At 36.9% G+C, this 19,442-nt stretch overlaps 1 protein-coding gene across 6 annotated transcripts in view; it reads right to left on the reverse strand.

The window, feature by feature from the left end:
* Nucleotides 1–19,442, reverse strand: part of WDFY3 (WD repeat and FYVE domain containing 3) — a 245,777-nt gene that overhangs the window by 97,657 nt on the left and 128,678 nt on the right. For all 6 annotated transcript variants that reach the window (XM_047090586.1, XM_047090584.1, XM_047090585.1 and 3 more), the window contains 8 exons: nucleotides 15,672–15,849; nucleotides 14,669–14,883; nucleotides 12,478–12,590; nucleotides 9,950–10,181; nucleotides 8,379–8,479; nucleotides 8,021–8,239; nucleotides 3,188–3,369; nucleotides 1,135–1,366 (listed from right to left, as the gene is read on the reverse strand). In XM_047090586.1, the coding sequence (XP_046946542.1) occupies nucleotides 1,135–1,366; nucleotides 3,188–3,369; nucleotides 8,021–8,239; nucleotides 8,379–8,479; nucleotides 9,950–10,181; nucleotides 12,478–12,590; nucleotides 14,669–14,883; nucleotides 15,672–15,849 (1,472 nt within the window). The remainder of the gene's footprint in view (nucleotides 1–1,134; nucleotides 1,367–3,187; nucleotides 3,370–8,020; nucleotides 8,240–8,378; nucleotides 8,480–9,949; nucleotides 10,182–12,477; nucleotides 12,591–14,668; nucleotides 14,884–15,671; nucleotides 15,850–19,442) is intronic.

Below are 19,442 nucleotides of genomic sequence, written 5' to 3' on the forward strand. Positions count from 1 at the left end.
ATCAAACAAGTCACAAAACATTTCCTCAAGGATCAAAGGAGAAAGAGAATGAACAGGAGTGGAAGGCCTGTAAGCTCTGTAGCACCAGGTATCCTCCCTGACAAGAGTGCTCAGATGGGCCTCCCTATATTCTTCTAAACAACGTAAAAAGTTAAAAAAATAAATAAATAAACAATGTAGCAGAGGAGTTAAGAATACAAGTTTCAGACCTAGGTGGCTTAAGTTTGAATCTCTGCTTTTATCACTTAAAAGATGCATGACCGACACCATCTCTGGGCTTTAGTTTTTTCATCTGTAAAATCGGGATTAGAAAAACAGTACGTAAACACCAAAGTTTGGAGGAGATGAACAAATATTTATGAAGAGCTCCAGAACAACTATCTCCTTCATGTGTATTAACTTATTTGCACATACTGATGCTCAGTGTTAGCTATTACCAGATGCTATCTAAATCAAGTACGTGAGTAACAAATTACTTAGCCACAGGATTTTTATCGCTTACTACACTTATCCCAACTCTTCTGAGAGCTTCGGGAGAATGAGAATAAGAGGATGAGGGCATCACTTGGAAAGAGTATTACAAAGGAATCACAGCTTAGTATCAGTTCCTTTGACTCTACCTTTTGGGAGAAAGGACAAGAGTGGACTGTAGGAATAAAGGAATGAAGAAAATATTAATTAGTCTAACGTTAAAAAAAAAAAAATATGTGTTTGTCTTTTCTGGAAACACCTCTCCTTCTTTTAACCAGAATAGATACACTTTAAAATGCTTTACATAGATAATTTCTATGTAGTAAGAGAAATTATAGAAAGAAGGCTGTGGTTAGACTCTTAGAGGGTACGCACATCTTGGAGCCAATAAGATAAAGTAGAAAATTAGTGATGGGGCATGAAGACAAAAATCAGGAAAGAATAGCATGATCAGTGGAGGAGAGCACTTGGAACAGGAGTGAGTGGTGAACACTATCACACTGAAGAAAAGTGAAGGAGAAGGCTTTTTTAAAGATAAACCTAATGTAGAACTGTATATACGCCCTACATGTAAACCTGTACGTACACATGTACATGCACTTATTCATGTATCTACATGGCAGGAGATAAGTTTTACACAACTTTAAAGAATAAGTTACTCACATGGCATACATACAGCCTGAAAGCTTCCAACATAATTTGGTCCCAGTTCATAAATGGTAGTAACATTTGAAGGAGGTAAAACTTCTTCCAGAAAATGCGTGGGTCCCAGGCGCCAAACCAGTGAAGCAATCTGGCGCTGGGCAGGTGGAGTGCCAACATACGCATAGACTGTGCTGACCACTGGTGGGTTTGCAGAACCCGAACCCCCAGGGGTACTGTGAACATAATGCAGCTGTAAGAAGAGTGAAAGCAATGTGTGAGATAGAACAAAAAGGACCCCACTTTCATCAGGAAAATAGCTACTTTTTGTGTATAGCTTCCAATTCCCAAGGTCATCCAACTTTATAAATGTACAAAAGAGGCTGGGTTGAGAGCTATGAGGAAGGCCAAGATTCTGGAACCTGATGTGGAAGAAGGATTTGTTATCATCCAACTCTCAGATATAAACTATCTAACGCCAGAAAGGGCAACATCAAATAGAGAGTTACTGTTACTGTCTGGGTGGTTTCCATATCAAATTAATGATGCTTGCATGAAATTTTGGGGTTGATATAAAAAGAGAGCTTCCCTACTATAGAATTCAAGTAGTCTTGAAATTATCTGGGTTACCTTCAATCTGAGTCTGTCAACTAAAATAATTCATGAAGAGTGTTTTATAATGGGTAAAGTGCTATAGAAATTATAAAAATTAACAGTCTATTATATAATTTATACACACACATTTTAATCTCAACATAAAACACATTCTCACACTAGTGTTTACTGACAAGTTGCCAAAATTATCATTCAATTCATTTAATAATAAATAGATAAAGTATAAGAGACAATCAAGAAATCAAGTTGTTTCTTGTGGTACAGGCCAGCTTTCTATCGCTTGACAGTATGAAGGACGTTTCGGTTGATCGTTTTGTTCTAACAACTGTCCTAGCTTCAGATCACATCTATGTTCCATATATTACAGTTCCCAATGATGTTAATAGCATGAGTGTGGAGACCAACACGTGGCCTAAAGCTGGTTTCACAGGACTGTTGACTTCTAACAGGCACAGTGATGATGATGATGATGTAAAAAAAAAAATCAATGAAAAATCTCCTACCTCTTGATTCTAGAAGCTGAGGACATTTTTATTTTAAAAAATAACAAAGAAGCAAACTCCCAGAGAATCTACAAGCCCATTTCAAATGCAATCATGTGTACAAAGGAAAAAATTACTATTCCCACAGAATGCATTTTAGTGTTTATCATATTGAAACACAATGTCACAATAAGATATCATTAATGAAGGAAATGTCTTCAAGGAAGCTGTCGATTTCACTGCCTTTTAAACTTTAATTGACACAAAAGGACAAACTTTGCTTTTGTTGCTTCTTTCAAGTGATAATCGCTATAAAAACAGATACTATCCTTTAGAAGCTAACATGTGATTTCAACAGGTTGCTAGCTGAGTTCTATCGAAAGTAACTAGCAGCATTCATCCTGATGCAAAAAAGGAACTTTTGACTCTTTATTGGTTATTTCAACTCTCTTGCCTCTCTTCTGAATATTATAGTGTATCTATATCTAAAGTAATACATACTCATTCATTCAGCAAACAGTAATGGAACACCTACTACTAATTATCAAGGGACTAATCTGGGTGATCTGAGAACAAAGAAGACTAAAAACAATTCCAGCTCTGAAAGAATATAGAGTCTACTGGAACGCATAACAACAATGAAGTGACAAAACAGTGTGTTTCATAGGTTATTTAGGCATCCTTCAACTGGTTTTTCTGTTGTGAAGAATCACTTAGCAATCTGGCTCAAGCGCTGACATATTCAATAACTTCTTTAGTACCCTGAACCTCTTCTTTCTATTCTTCTCAAATAAATTGATATGAATTAGCCAGCCACATGACTCTTAAACATATTGTTCAAATGGGTACTAAAGGTCAATTTAAAATTAAGACAGCAATTTAAAATATACCCCCTCGCAAACACACATACACAGAAACACACCCACCCCTAAACTACCTGGTAAAGCAGGTTGACTTACAAGCACGAGTCTGCTTACCTTCACAGTGTTAACAAGCTGTCCGTCAATATAGAGGGCTGCAGTACTGTTTTTCAGCATGCCTTTGCTCATCACCAAAACCAGATGATGCCACTGTCCCTCAACTATAAGTTCTCCACATCGGAAGCGGGCACAGCATGGGAGAATCTCATAAAAAGAGGATTCTTCACTAAAATCATCAACTAAAATAAAGAGGAAAAAAGAAATAAAAAAACTCAACACCCTCATTCTAACAATTACTCATATATAGATCTTGACTTTATGTTCAAATATAATGATGATGTAAATGAAAATACCCTATCCATTTAACAGCTTTATCTGCAGGAAGAAGTAAAACCTGAGATCTATTTTGCCTTCTTCTGCTCAAGATATAGTTATAATCAAATAAAGTTATAATAGATGATGAAATAAATAAATAAAACAGATAATAAAATAAAGTTACAGGAGACAACAAAAAGAGGCTAATTGATTATTACCTGTCATAAAAGGTCTGTTATAAGAGGTCGTTTTAAATTCTCATTTGCCATGCATTTGGTTACAACTTTGGTTAGAAAATTAAAAATTTTACTCTTGCTATATGCTCTGCTCAATGATACAAGAGGCCAACTATTTGTTCTTAGTGTGCGGCTATACTGCTCTGGCCCCTGCCTGATGACACCTGAGAGTAGGGAGGTGATTTATGGAGTGGAAAGTTTTATTTGTTCATTCATTCATTCATTCATTCATTTCAAAATTTTAATTCTGGTAAAGTGAACATACTGTGTGTATAATACAGTGATTCAACAATTCTGGACATTACATAGTGCTCCTCATGTTAAGTGTACTATTCAAACTTCTCCTATTTTACTCATCCCCTACCTACCTTCCCTCAGTTAGTTACGAGTCTGTTTCTTGATTTGTCTTATTTTCTCCTTTGTTCCTTCGTTTTGCTTCTTATATTCCACATGAGTGAAATCATATGGTATTTGTCTTTTTCCGACTCACTTATTTCACTGAGCTTAATGCCCTATAGTTTCCATCCATGTTGTTACAAATGGCAAAAACTCATCCTCTGTTATGGCTGAGTAATATTCCATTGTATATATATGTATGTATGTGTGTGTGTATATATATATATATATCACATCTTCTTTATCCATTCATCTATTGACAGACAGTTGGTTCCATTATCTTGGCTATTGTAAATAATGCTGCTATAAACACAGGGGCACATATATCTTTTTGAATTAATGTTTTATTTTCCTTTTTAAAATATTTTTATTTTAAGAGAGAGTATGTATGCAAATGGAGAAGGAGGAGAGGGAGGCAGGGAGAGAATCTCAAGCAGGCTCCACACTCAGTGCAGAGCCCGACATGGGGCTTGATCTCCCAACCATGATATCATGACCTGAGCCAAAATCAAGAGTAAGACACTTGATGGACTGAGCCACCCAGGTGCCCCTAATGTTTTCGTTTTCTTTTCGTAAATATCCAGTAGTGGAATTATTGGATCATATGGTAATTCTATTTTTAAGTTTTTTGAAGAAAGGTCATACTGTTTTCCACAGTGGCTGCATGGAAAGGTATTTTTTGATCCAAGTTTCCTGCTTCACCAGACAACTCTGATTATTTCCTAACATTCTGCAATCATTTCCTGGTTTCTCTCTGCTACCCAGTATGTTGCCTGATCTTGCCAGGAAATAATGGGTCAATATTAATTCAATCTTAATGTTAAGCTAATTAAAAATTAATTTAATTTTTAAGCATTCAAGAAGTGATGAGACAACAGTGTATATCCAGATGTTAAAAACTCACTGCTCCACCCTCCCCACCAAAAGCTTTAAAAAGAGCTAATCTGTAACCATGTAACATACAGCAGATTCACCGTTTTTCAGGATAAGTACATACAAGGAAATACACTAAAAGATAAAACTTTATACGAAGAAAGCATTACAAATAAAATACTAATTTTTAGAATCTTAAAATATCTGCATATACTGACAGGCCAAGATTACATTTTAAAATGACAATTCAGAATATACATCTATTGATGAATTAAGAAAAGCAGAATCTAATTGATAGGTGATCTGATACAGGAACAGAACTGAACAACCTAGATGAAAAGCGGGGTCAAACAGCTTTGAAAGGTCTACTGTATAGACCAAAGGATGTGAAAGAAAAGATAAAAGGCATGGGTGAAACCAAGAACTCTTCCCTTTCCCTTCCTGTTAATAGACTGAATCTTCTCCAGAATTGTAGAAGATTTTACTCACAAAAATTTTCTGAGTTTCACATTCTGGATTAGGCTTAGTCTAAGCCACATCCAGCATTCAGTGGTATGTCAGGAGATCTTGGCGAGCCAACTGGTTTCTGACAACTCTTAATTACCTAGGCTTAATGGGCTACAGCTGTTCAGAGGATGGATCCTTGTAGTAGTAACATCATCTAAAGCTAATGTATCTATTCCTGTAATTTCTAGTGATATATGGACTATAGTAGTCTTGCAAATTACATTTCATGAAAATGATATAGAGTTAGAAAACATTCTCCTAGTTTAAGGAAATATCCCTAGACCCATTCCTTAACTTTTCCATTAAATTCTATTCTTTTTCCAAATTCCCCATTATTATTCACTTTACTTATTATTTTCTCATCATTTCCCTTTCTCATATTTTCCTTTTTTTCCTTGCTCGTTTGTTCATTTGTTCATTCACTCATACTTTTACAGAATATTTTACATGTTTTAGGTGGCAGGGCTGCCTAGATTACTAAGGTAATAAATTACATTGTGTAATATAATTTACCACAGTTCTAGTAGGGTAACCAAAGACAAATATAAAGAATTAAAATCTTGGAAGTCCAGGTAACTGATAAAAAAATTAAGTAAGATGGGGCACCTGGGTGGCTCAGTCAGTTAAGTGTCTAACTTCGGCTCAAGTCACGATCAAATGACTCTCGAGTTCGAGCCCCGCCTCGGGCTCTGTGCTGACAGCTCAGAGCCTGGAGCCAGCCTGCTTTGGATTCTGTGTCTCCCTCTCTCTCTCTGCCCCTCCCCTGCCCCTGCTCCCTCTCTCTCTCAAAAATAAACAAACATTTAAAAAATTAAAAAAAAAATTAAGATTCATGACAGTGGGCATAAGAGGAAGGGGAGATTCAAGAAATATGAAGGAAGGGGTGCCAGGGTAGCTCAGTTGGTTGAGCATCCCACTCTTGATCTTGGCTCAGGTCATTATCTCATGGTTTGTGGGTCTGAGCCCTGTGTCAGGCTCTGCAGACAAAGTGGAGCCTTCTTGGGATTCTCTCTCTTCCTCTCTCTCTCTCTCTCTCTCAATATAAGTAAATAAACATTAAAAAAAATATGAAGGAAGCACATGTAGTAAGACTTAGCGGAAGGGGTGATATTGAGATTTTTAGCTGGGCTAAACTGGTAGTGGGGAGTGTCATTTAGCAAGCAGGAAAACAGAAAGAGATGCAGGTTTTATAAAGAAGAAACATTCCATATGAGCTGTATTCATATGAATGTCTAACTTGCAGTTAAAATATGAGGAGACGGACACCTGAATGGCTCAGTAGGTTAAGCATCCAACTCTTGGTATTGACTCAGGTCACGATCTCTCAGTTTCATGAGTTTTATCCCTGTGTTGGGCTCTACGCTGGCAGCACAGAGCCTGCTTGTGATTCTCTCTCTCTCCCTCGCTCTCTGCTCCTCCCCACTCACATCTCTCTCTCTCTCTCTAATAAATACACTTAAAAAAAATAAAAAATGAAACAAAAAATGAGAAATCCTGGGATACAGACAAACAAAAATTAATTCTGGAACTGCTGGGATTAAAAAGACCTAAATTTAACAGACATAGATTTTTTTTTTTTCTCTCAAGACAGCAGGATGAGTACAAAGACTAAAGATGAAACCTTGGAGAATACTAATTTGAAGTGGAAGATGGAAAAGAAAAGTGTTGAAGGAAAAGTATAAAAAGGAGGTCAAAAGAGTGGGTATCTGCAAGACTGAAGAGAGTTTAAATTAGGAGGAAAAACATCAACAGGATCAAATAAAGTGTCCTTGTAAGAATTTTAAAGCAGTGACACTGTATTGATGCCTGCCTCTGTGCTAGTCATGAAGAATATTAAGAAAAAAGGCCTTACCATCTAATTAAGCTAACATTCAAATTTTTGAATACCAATATGTGAAGCAGTATGTGGTATTATTCAGTTAATTAAAAGGTAAATTTAGTAGATGATAAAAAAAAAGAGGTATACTTATATTACAAATGCTTATATTCAGAGCAAAGAACATTCAGTAAACTGAAAGTTATATTTTATGTTGTTTAAATCATTTAGAAAGATATTCATGAATGTCTTGAGTTTGAAGTTCTGTTGGATAGCAACGTAACATTATGGCATGTCGGAGAGAATTAGGATTATTAAATGGTACGTATTAAGTCTTGAAGGTAAGTGATGGATAAAGTAATTAAAATGTTATTGTGTCTAGCACAGAGTGGCACATATGGTAGGCAGGTGCTCGATGAATATTCATTAGTTAAGCAGAATTCATGGTCAATGAAAATCCTTACTAAAATATATCAAACAAGCAATCTGCTTTCCTAGTGAAAGCTGCGATTTCTTGGCAAGTAGAGATGACTCTTTATTTTAGGAACTATATCCATTGTTTTCTATCTAAGTCTCTTTGAAAAGTGCCTTAAAATTCACTGGTAAACAATATTCAACATTTCATATAACCTGTTCTATAATAGTTTAAACTGGAAAAGAATTACTAGCTGGACATTAAAGATGAGTATTATAATGATGTTTAATATTTTTAATGTTTACAGGAAGCAAAAAGAAACAGATACTGACCATAGTTTTGGAGTAGTTCCTCTTTGGTGGAGACAATCAGAGATCGGTCTTTTGCTGACAGAACGACGGCAAGGCACACATAATGCTGCTCAGAAGAATTTGCTCGGCGCACAATAGTAAGAAGTCTGACAGGGTGGTTATTTGGAGGAGAACTAAAATGTTCAATACAAAACCAGCTAGAGTAGCTTAAGCCAGATGGAGGAGGGAAGAATCTTTCACCTAAAATAAAAAGAGAAAAATAACAACGAAAGAGTGTGTTGATTCGTACGTACACTTTAAAGAGAAGGCAATAAACTCTAAAGAAAATAGAGCCTACTAAAAAACAACGAATCTCAGGAGCAAAGTAAGTAATATTTACCGGAACCAATGCCGCTGACCACGGCCCCATCGGTAAGACCTGTTGTGACAGCATTGTTTGTGGGGGCATTATGGGGGGCCAAACTGGGCAGGAACAAGCAGCTATTAAGAAAAGACAATGTACATATTAGAGATCAACCATTTTCTTCTCTTATCACTATGCGCTTACCATAGTGAAATAAACTGTCATCATTTCAGGGTAACTTGAGCGAAGAGATCATGGAATAAATCTGGATGCCTAATAAAGTCCTTCCCTCATTTTAAATACGTACGAGTGCTGAAAGATATACTTTACAAAATCTCCAATGGCATCACTTTTATTTTAAATTAAAAAAAAAATCAAAGTATAGGTTGCATATGGTAAAATGTACCAATGTACAAGCATGTTCAAGACACCTGGAACCATTTCATCACTGCAGAAAAATTCCCTTGCGCCCTTTTCCAGTGAGTCATCCTCTTCTGTTCTGATTGGTTCTGACTATTCCAAAATAGGTTTTAATCCACCATTCAATAATAACCCATGACAGTGTTCTTAAAACACAAATTATATATAGTTTTACGTATAGTTTACATATAATTTTAGATTGGTGTATATGAATCCCACAGACAACTAGTATAGACATAGACCTATCAATATTAGCATTTGTGTCTGTTTTGAAGCTCATGGATTTTGTAAGTTCTTCTAGATTCTCCATAGATTCTTTATTGTTGCTTCTGCTACTATAGCATTTTCTGCCACTTGAAATTACTCATTTGATGTAATAGTCATTGACTATTTACGATGTTTAAGGTACTAAACTAGGTAATTTATGGAAAAGGATGATGATTAAACCCAAAGAGCTTCTAATATAATTTTAATTTGCATGTGACCTATTGTTCTAAATCAAAGGTTGACAAACATTTTCTGGGAGGGCCGGACCATAAACATTTTATGCTTTGCAGACCAGAGAGTTTGTCATGACTATTCAACTCTGCCATTCTAGCATGAAAGCTGCCACACACAATACTTACATAATTGACTGTGGCTATGTTAAAATAAAACCTTATTTACCAAACAACAACAAAAAAAAGTTTACAAAAAAAAAAAACTGTACCATGGATCTTAGATTACTGACTCCTTTAATATATCAACTTATTCAATATAATAATTCAAAATAATTAAATCTAGGGGCACTTGAGTGGTTTAGTCGGTTAAACATCTGACTTCAGCTCAGGTCATGATCTTGCCTTTCGTGGGTTTGAGCCCCGTGTCGGGCTGTGCTGACAAGCTCAGAGCCTGGAGCCTTCTTTGGATTCTGTATCTCTCTCTCTCTGCCCCTCTCCTACTCGCTCTGTCTCCCTCTTTCTCAAAAATAAACATTAAAAAAACATTTTTAAATAAAAAAAAATAAATGAAAATAATTAAATCTAAAAACCATAAAATAACATGCTCAAAGAACTCAATCATTTGGGAATACAAAATATATAGCATATTTTAACTAAGTATTTTTAAAACCAAGGATCGACTTGTCAAAGGCAAGTAGGAGGCATAAAATAATACAATAAGGCTTGGCTACCCTGCAAATTCCTTACCCAAACCCTTCAAGGGATGTGTCAAATTCAACAAAAGCTGGAGTAACTGATGACCCATGAAGTCTGATGTCATGTGGGGTTGTCATGGAGACCAGACACTTCACCCTAGTTAGGGGTACAGTACTTCCTTCTGCAGATTTTACCAGGCTCTTGCTTATCCGGTAATGGTTATCTTCATGTAAGCTGAAAACATTATCAGAACCCAGGCCTTCCATAGATGTGATCATGCTACCTGTAAGTCAAAGAAAATCTCTTGGGAAAAAATACCATGTAGATTTTTAAAATAATTGCTTTACAAGGTTGACTTATTTTTAAATACCACTCTTTAGTTTCAGTATATGTAATAATTTTATTCTTACACATCAAAGCTAATATCCAGTTTTAATGTATTTTATGCTTATTTTTCAACTTAAATAGAATGTGTTTCCTTTTCTACTTATTACTAAAGGCATAAACACATTGCAGGATGTGTTGTGGAAAACTACAGAGTACAAATAAGAATAAAAATTTCCAGTAACCACTATCCAAACCACTGTTACAATGTAATTCACTTATAAATTACAGATCATGTTTTTAAAAACGAGATTAGATTATACTTTTATTTCACAAATTATTATTTCTCTTTCACAAGAAAGCACAATATTCAAGAAGGATTACAATGGAAAGAGATGGGTCATCTTTATTAAAAAAAAAAAATCAGAGATAAATAGCAAAAACTTGTTTCTCTCCCATTTTCTCCCTACTTTTCACTCTTCCCTTACAACCATTACAATCAAATATATAAACACAAAATTAGTTGAATTAAAAAAATCCTATATGCATGCAGATGGTGACAGTTTGAAGAATAAAGAGAAATTTTAAACAAACTGGTCTATTTTTTAGGAAGATATTACAAATGTAATGAATGGAGAAAATATTCTCTCTCAAGATAAACCACACAAATGTAACTGTTTTCTCTCTTAACTGTGCTAATGCTTTAACTGTGCTAAGCATTCAGGCAACTCTAGATGTATTTCAATATTCTCTTAGAGAAAGGAACTATTTTTGTTTCTATGCTTTGCGAAGGAAATCACAATTCAATTCAAACTGTGTTAAGTACAAAAACGACAGTAACAAAAAAGTATATACACAACTAGGGGAGGTACAGTGATAGATAATGGAAAACTGAAATACTTTCTGTTTGCCAATAAGACGACGCTGGAACTCAAAACATCTTAGCTTCCAAAACACAGCATTCACTAATCACGGATGATAAGTGGCAGGGGGTAAAAAGTTAAGACTGAAATAACAGTTGGTGGGTGCTTAATCTTTGGCATTCTCACCTGAAAGAACTCGGGGATGACCCACGTGATCACTACATCCTTTCAGGGCGGCTGTTCTACTTTCCTAAGTTTTATGCTTTCCTGCTTCGCTAGTAGTGGTTACTTCAATCCATCCAAACAAACGCCAATCAGTATGGCTAACGATTATACAGAATGAATCGTAAAGGGAAAAAACCCAACAAAACCACAGAATTCGCTTCGGGAGGAAAGGTGGTGCAGGGTGCAGAATTCTCCCGTGGCTGGGGTGGAATCTGCTGGGCATCTGTTCACTGCCACGGTCCCCACCAGACTGGTAGGCAGGCGGTGCCTGCACTCTGGCCGCCAGCAGCCTCCCAACAGCCCAAGGCACAAACTCCCCTCGGGGGCACCTCCTCAGCAGTGCTACCACATACCTGTCTACCCAAGTGCCATCCTCCTGCTGGCATTTCAGCCCGTCTTCTCTGGGCTGGCTATTGCCAGTGTGCCAGATGTCAAGGTCCACAGGAGAGACCCATCTAACACCCCACTTCTCCTTCTAGGATCACCTTTCACCTCCACTTCACTCCAGAGCCACAGGTTAGGCATGGTCCTTTTCTCTGTTCCACTCCTCCAGTTTTTATTGCCACTGTCTCCCCTGCCCCCCCCGCCCTCCAGTTCACTCCTTTTCTCTCAGTACATTTGCTTTTTTGGCCTACTTGTTATTCTCCAGTCCAGTGATCGATCCCTTTTCTCCCAGCCTGTCACTGGCCACCTGGTCTCACACTTCCCTACTCAACCTATACTCCTTGATATATCTCTCTCTTCAATGCCTTTTAACAGTATTTTTGACATCCTATCCTCCATATCCTCCTGCAGGAGCTGTCCTGCAAACCCGTGGCCTGTTAGGAATCTAGCGACCGCTCTAGTTCAGGTGGCAAAGGCTACTTGAAAGAGGCAAAGACATTATGAATCCTCTGAGAAAGAGGTACTATCTCGTCCAGGCCAAGTGTTACTCTGCTAGTCATTCTCATCTCCTCTGGACCCTGCTTACATCGTGATTCCTTGTTCACCCCCAGCTGCCCCTTCTTCAGACAACCAGATTTTATGTTTCCTCATTTAAATAACAACAATCCCTTTCCTTTCCTTTTTTTTTTTTTTCACAGTAAAACTTGTTGAGGTAGTATTTATTCCCTACATGATTTTCATCTACAAAATAACCAAAAAAGGCAGCTTCAAAGGTCAACTTACTTCTCATCTCTGGCTCATAACTCAGTGAACTTGGTTTGTGGACCCTATATTGTTTTAGCAGTTTTTTGTCCCAGGCACCACAATTTAATGGACTTGCCAAACGTAAAAACTCCCTAAAGAAGAGAGAAAGAAAGCAGTTATTCCTTGATTGAGAACATTACGTAATTCACAAACCAAACACAAAATATGGGATTTGATGAAGTATAACAGACTAGTTAAAAATATAAAGCCAACCCAAACAATTATTATAAAATAATATATGTTAATTTTACATGTGAATTACCTACCACTGAAAAGAGAATAGAATATTGTAAAGGGCTAAAATATGAAATTTGGGGAACCTGTTCTCCTAAAATGTGATATGCAGAAACGTAACAAATTGTCTAGGAATTACACAAATAGGAGTCCTTTGTATCCAGTCATTTATAGCATCCTGTGAAAGTGGGAAAAAGGTATTTCTCTGAAATTTCAACTCCTTATAGCAGAAAAAAATTAGGTCAGGTACCCTTTGCCAGTTTTTCATGTAGAGTATAATACAATGACTTTATAACCTTACAGCTCATGGCTCATCAATAACGCAGGTATCTATATCTTCATGTGACATTTGGTTCTGAAAATTCATTCACTGTGAAAACTGAGCATATCCACTAACTAGGCAGTATAAGTTATTTAATAAAATATTAGTATTAAGTATGAGATAAGATCTTTCTGTTTCATTCACTCTATTTTTAAAGCAGATTACCAAAAATAATCAGGGGGAAATCTCCATGCTCTTTGTAATACTTTAGGTCATCCGTAAGATGATGGATAAAGTGAGTAGGAACAGTCTCATTTATCTTGATACAATACTGGTTAGTAAATGGTTTTTTCTTAATCCACTGTTAGATTGGAGCCAGTTAAAAAACATAAACTACAAATAAAGTCCAACCATTTTTAGGGAAGTCCTTAAAAGCTTTATAAAAAAGGACTACTTTAACAGCAGAAAAAAATTGTAAAGAGCTGCTTATATCTGAAAGTGACAAGATACAGGAGTTTGTTTTTTTTTTGTAAATAAGGAAAAGATAATTTACACTTTAAATCTTTTTGGCAAGGTAGTTTCAAAGAAAATATTTTTTTAAGGTGTTTTATCCCTAAAACACACAGTACTGCTTCTCTTTCAGTAAAAAGATTTAAATATATGTATCTCTTGAATGGTTAAACTCTGTTAAGGTGTATCTATACCACAGAATACTACTCAGCAATAAAAAGACTACTGAAACGTAACAATCTGGATGCATTTCTAAGGCATTATGGTAAGTGAAAACAGTCAATCTCAAAAGTTCATGTACCAAATGATTTCATTTACATAACATTCTCAAAGTGACAAACTTACCGAGATGGAGAACAGATTGGCAGTTTCCAGGGGTTAAGAATGGTGGGGGTTAGGGGAGTGGATATGATAATAAAGGAGTACCACTATAGAGATGTTTGTGATGCCTTGATTGTGTAGTGGGCATATAAACATGTGATAAATAATAAGACCCACAGCATACAAGGATACATTGTAGCAATATCAGTTTCTTAGTTTTCATGTATTATGGTTGTAGGAGATGTAAACATCGAAGAAACTTGGAACACAGAACCTCTCTAAATCTGTAAGTAATTTAAAATTAAAAAGTTCAAAAAGTATTTAAGAGAAGCTTTTAATTTTTTTTCAATGTTTGTTTTTTTTTTTTTTTTTTGAGACACAAAGAGCATGAGGGGGGAGGGGCAGAGAGAGACGGAGACACAGATTCTGAAGCAGGCTCTAGGTTCTGAGCTGTCAATACTGGGCTTGAACTCACAGACCATGAGATCTGAGCCGAAGTGGGAGGCTTAACTGACCGAGCCACCCAGGCGCCCCTCTTAAGAGACTTCTTACACATAAAAAGTTCTCAAATACAAAGTAGATGTAAGTCATAAAGACATGACTTTATTTATAAAGGAGAGTTTGCTACATTTGAGTGGAAGAAATAAGCACCCTCTGTTTTCTAATAACTGGGCTTACCTAAGACCAATATTTTGAGCACTTTGCCCATTTTTATTGTTTTGGTTTTGCCCACTGATATTTGGATACATGTGTATCATAGCAAGAACTCTTGAATACCAAGACTCTAGGAACTGCCGTTACTACCTGTGGCTTGTTCAATGGCAAGAAAGAGGACACACTGACCTCAGCACCATGGGCTCCAGAGCCTGAGAAGCTAGTCGTTCAAACATCCGCTGGAGGGGCGGGTGCAGTGAGTGGTCCTCGTCTGCCAGGGCGGCACTGCACCGCTGCAGCAATCGGGCGTGAAGTCCAGCTTCACACATGACCTGCTGGTTTCTCTCTGTGTGCACCAGGGCTTGTAAGATATTTGCCACAGCAAGTTGAAGGTCCAGAGCATGCTGAAGTGAGAGAAATCCATGCCACCAGGGCATTCTTAGGAAGAAAGGTGACAGTTCTCTCCACATGAAGCACAACTTGTAATAGGAGGTCTCTACACATTTCAAATTCCCTTCAGATGAATTAAGAAGCTGATGCAGAGTGATCTAGCAATTCAAACAAGGCTAGGCAAACGTTTCCTATCCTCATTTCACCGGAAGCATACCCAGCTGGACTCCTCTCTCCTCCAAGTCTTTTGTACTGAAAGACTATCTAATAGTATTTTAATTTTTATAGAAGTAGTGAATGTGAGGTCTTTTACTTCATGAGTAAACAACCAGTGTAAAGGAAAGCCTTAGAGGCTTTTGTGACACTTTAAGCCTTAGAGGCCATACAACATTTTAGCATAATTAGTCACTGAAGCTCCCATTCACCCAAACTCTTGAGTGCTACAAGTCAAAACATAAATAGCCTCAAAATGGTATCTTCAGTTGTTTTTTCTTTCTGTACGATTAACAGTTTCCACTGATAAACAGGACTTAGAAGGAGAAACAATTATTTTAGCACTAGAAGTAACCATCTTGGCTACATTTGTACCAAATGAACTGTATTCTAAAACATATATACCTACCTCACAAGAAAGTTAAGACTCAAGTTGAACAATCCTATTTTTCCCTCTCTGACTTTAGTATGTGATATGGAACCGTTCCTTATCACTCTTTCTTGGACCCACTCCCTTGCTTACACAGTCATATTCACATCCTTTTACTCATTCGTTAAGATGGAAAGGAGCTAACATATCCACACTTACTTCTGGCTGTGTCACTGACCCAACAGAGGCCAGGAGGTCCAGCATAGCAAGCATGGCTCCAGGATGAATGATGACAGCATCAGAACTCTGGAAAGATGTAGTTGCCACATGTAGTTTCAGGTCAGCGACATTTTTAGGAGGGTAAACAGGGGGAGTTGAAACAGAATGATATGCATGCCTGTAAAAAAGAAAGAAGGGTAATTTAGCATTAAATTCAAGTACATTCTCTGTTCCATTTCTTCATCTTTTGTTAACTTTATCCACTGATAAACAAAAACCTTTGTAATTCAAGACTGGGTTACAAAACACTTTAAGGTTGGGATATGAAAAAGCAATATATTATCAATTCTTAGAGTTACATACAATTTAACCATCGATTCTTCTAGACTATGTCTTTACCACTTGTCACTGGGATTGTTTCATTAAAGAAGGGCACATGATGACCAAAGTTAACATTCCTCTCTGATAGACTTGAAAGTGCTAAGAGAGTAAATCCTCAAAGCTCTCATCACACGGAAGTTTTTTTCCTTGTATTTATTTGAGATGATGGATGTTAACTAAACTTACTGTGGTAATCATTTTACAACATGGGGAGGCAAGTCATTATGTTGTATACCTTAACTTGTAACAGTGCTCTATGTCAATCACGTCTCAATAACACACACACACAAAGAAGAATGACACCTGTATCAGAAGATACAACAAACAGGTGAAATCACAGTGATTCAAACTCTAGGAAAGGTGAAAGTTCTGATAAAATATGATGAGGGTATAAATTGAATGAAGTCAAATCCCTCACTAAGATTTTCTTTTGAAATGACCTATGTGTTTGTAACCTTTCCCTAAACTGTGGGCAACATAAGCAAGAACTAACAAGATCTGGGGCGCCTGAGTGGCTCCGTGGGTTAAGCATCCGACTTGAAAGCTCAGGTCTTGATTTTGCAGTTCATGGGTTCGAGCCCACACTGGGCTCTGTGCTGATAGCTTGGAGCCAGAAGCCTGCTTCAGATTGTGTGTGTGTGTGTGTGTGTGTGTTTCTTTCTCTGCTCTTCCCCTGCGTACGCACTCTCAAAATTAAACATTAAAAAAAAATTACCCACAGATGGTCACGTTAAGAAATAAAATGTCTTATTAAAAAAAAAGAGGGGCGCCTGGGTTGTCCAGTCGGTTGAGCATCTGACTTTGGCTCAGGTCATGATCTTGCAGTCCGTGAGTTCGAGCCCCGCGTCGGGCCCTGTGCTGACAGCTCAAAGCCTGAAGCCTGCTTCTGATTCTGTGTCTCCCTCTCTCTCTGCCCCTCCCCCGCTCATGCTCTGTCTCGCTCACTCTCAAAAATGAGTAAATGTTAAAAAAAATTTTTTTTTTTTTAAATGAGCTGACAACATCTATAACTGGGTCAAACTGAGTCAGGGATGGCTCAGAATCTTGGCCACCTGACAATATATATGTTAAGCATCAAGGAAGTTTTCCTTTAGCTTATTTGGAACTACGCTCACATTCTTCTGCATTAATTCACCCCTGAAAATATTCATCACAATTTTTAAAAAATTAGAAGGCATATTTTTACATAACAAGCTTCTATGAGATAGAAAGCCTAGCCATGTCCTGAACATTCCACATTTCTTCTCATCAATGATCTCCACTTTCTATTTCATACTATTCTTCTACAATTCATGAGTTTTGCACATTTTGTATCCTGGCACTAGAAAACAGATGCTTGTGCCTTCAGCCTATGGGAGCTCTTTGTTCCAATGAATTGGTTTCAGCATAATTTGTCTATTGCTGAGCTCTGTCACTGGGAGCAGTGCAGTTTCAGCGCTCTGGCACAAGAGCAGCTTGGGAAACAGATGCTTTAAGTCAGTGATTTTGTAGCAAAGATCTGGCATTGCCGTGGCTGTTTTTTTTTTTTTTTTTTTTTTTTTAAAGTACCATTCTCTTTTTAACAGAGATTCCAGGAAAGTATTCAGCTCTACTTATATAAAAAAAAAAAAACACACGGGCTCTCCTAGTTTATTTAAAGTCAGCATGTCCTCCACCCACTCATTTTTTTCAACTGCTTTTTTTTTTTGCCGTTTTTGTTATTTATTTCTAAACTTACTAGGATAGATTTCTAAATGTTTATTACCAATAGCTATCCTCTTCCTATGTTGCTTCTTCTATTCTGTGAAATATTATGATCCCATCTAGAAAAAAAGATGATAGTGTAGTAGGAATTCTGAACTACTAAGAAATTTCATAAAAGCTGTTTATCATTACACATAATTTGAAGGAAAACCAAATTCTAGTTGTATACTTTAGTCACAGTCCTTCCAAAATTATTTCTGAGTTGCCAGATTTAATGTAGATTGAATTTAAATTATGGATATACCCAGGAAGGAGGCTTTGTGCCTTCAGAAAACAAACTCTTTATTAATTAATATATACCCATTATACCAGTACCTTTAAAAAAAAGTTTATTTATTTGGGGGAGAGGAGGGGCGCCTGGGTGGCGCAGTCGGTTAAGTGTCCGACTTCAGCCAGGTCACGATCTCGCGGTTCGTGAGTTCGAGCCCTGCGTCAGGCTCTGGGCTGATGGCTCGGAGCCTGGAGCCTGTTTCCGATTCTGTGTCTCCCTCTCTCTCTGCCCCTCCCCCGTTCATGCTCTGTCTCTCTCTGTCCCAAAAATAAATAAACGTTGAAAAAAAAAATAAAAAAAAAAATTTATTTGGGGGAGAGGAGAGAGAGCGAGCGAGAGAGAGCGCACGCGCGTGTGGGCACAAGCAGGGGACAAGTAGAGACAGGGAGATAGAGAATCCCAAGCAGACTCTGTGCTGTCAGTGCAGATTCCAACATGGGGCTCGATCTCACAGATCGTGAGATCACGCATGACCCGAGCCAACATCAAGAGTTGGATGCTCAATTGATTGAGCCATCCAGACACCCCACAGTAGTATGCCTTTTAATCTTATATAAGATAACAATACTCTGATATAAAAATTGCATTCATTCTTCTCAAACTGGGAAAATACTGTAAACACTGCTAAATCTAAAACATGGTATTTATTAACTAAACTTAGGCCTATTTTAACAGGCATTATATAATATTATTAATACTTATTTAGCCACTTAGGTATCACCACAGGTATTATCATTTTTAAAATTTAGACATGAGAGTAAGTTTATTAAACGGATAATCTCAAGCGAGACCTACTCATTTACAAATGTAGGCTAAAACAACATTTCAAAATTTAGTTAATTTTTATGCTGCCATTACTTTTAAAACTTAGAAAAATTGCTACTTAATATTTCAATCTAAATTTTCATATATATTTAAGATTTACCTACCTCTTTGGGGAATACATTCTTGAATATTTAAATTCTGAACATGCTTTGCCTTAATTACCATCAAGTGTGTATAGACACTGAGTAACAGATACCATGTTTGAATAATACCTAGTACTCGCCACCTTTTTCTCCCCTGCAGATATATTATAGAAAACCTTGGTTTTTATTTTGTATTTTGTTTTCGTCTCCTTCCTCTAACTGTGATTAAATATCGTTCAGCTATAATTCTGTTCCATTATTCTTTCTGAATAATGAATACTAATGAAAAATGTTATGAGTTTTGGTTTTCTAAATACTATAAGGTTTCTTAGGCATTCCCCTCCCCCATTCTTAAAAAAAAGAGAAGAATCTCCAGCATTTTACATACCAGACAAGAATCACAAACTCAAAACTTCCTTCGTGTCTGAAAATTCCAATAAGCCATAAAAACTAATACGTTGTTGGTTT

Source organism: Lynx rufus, unplaced genomic scaffold (genome assembly GCF_022079265.1).
Source record: "Lynx rufus isolate CCGP_SWC_20201006 ecotype Redwood Valley unplaced genomic scaffold, mLynRuf1.p SCAF_3, whole genome shotgun sequence".
NCBI lineage: Eukaryota > Metazoa > Chordata > Mammalia > Carnivora > Felidae > Lynx > Lynx rufus.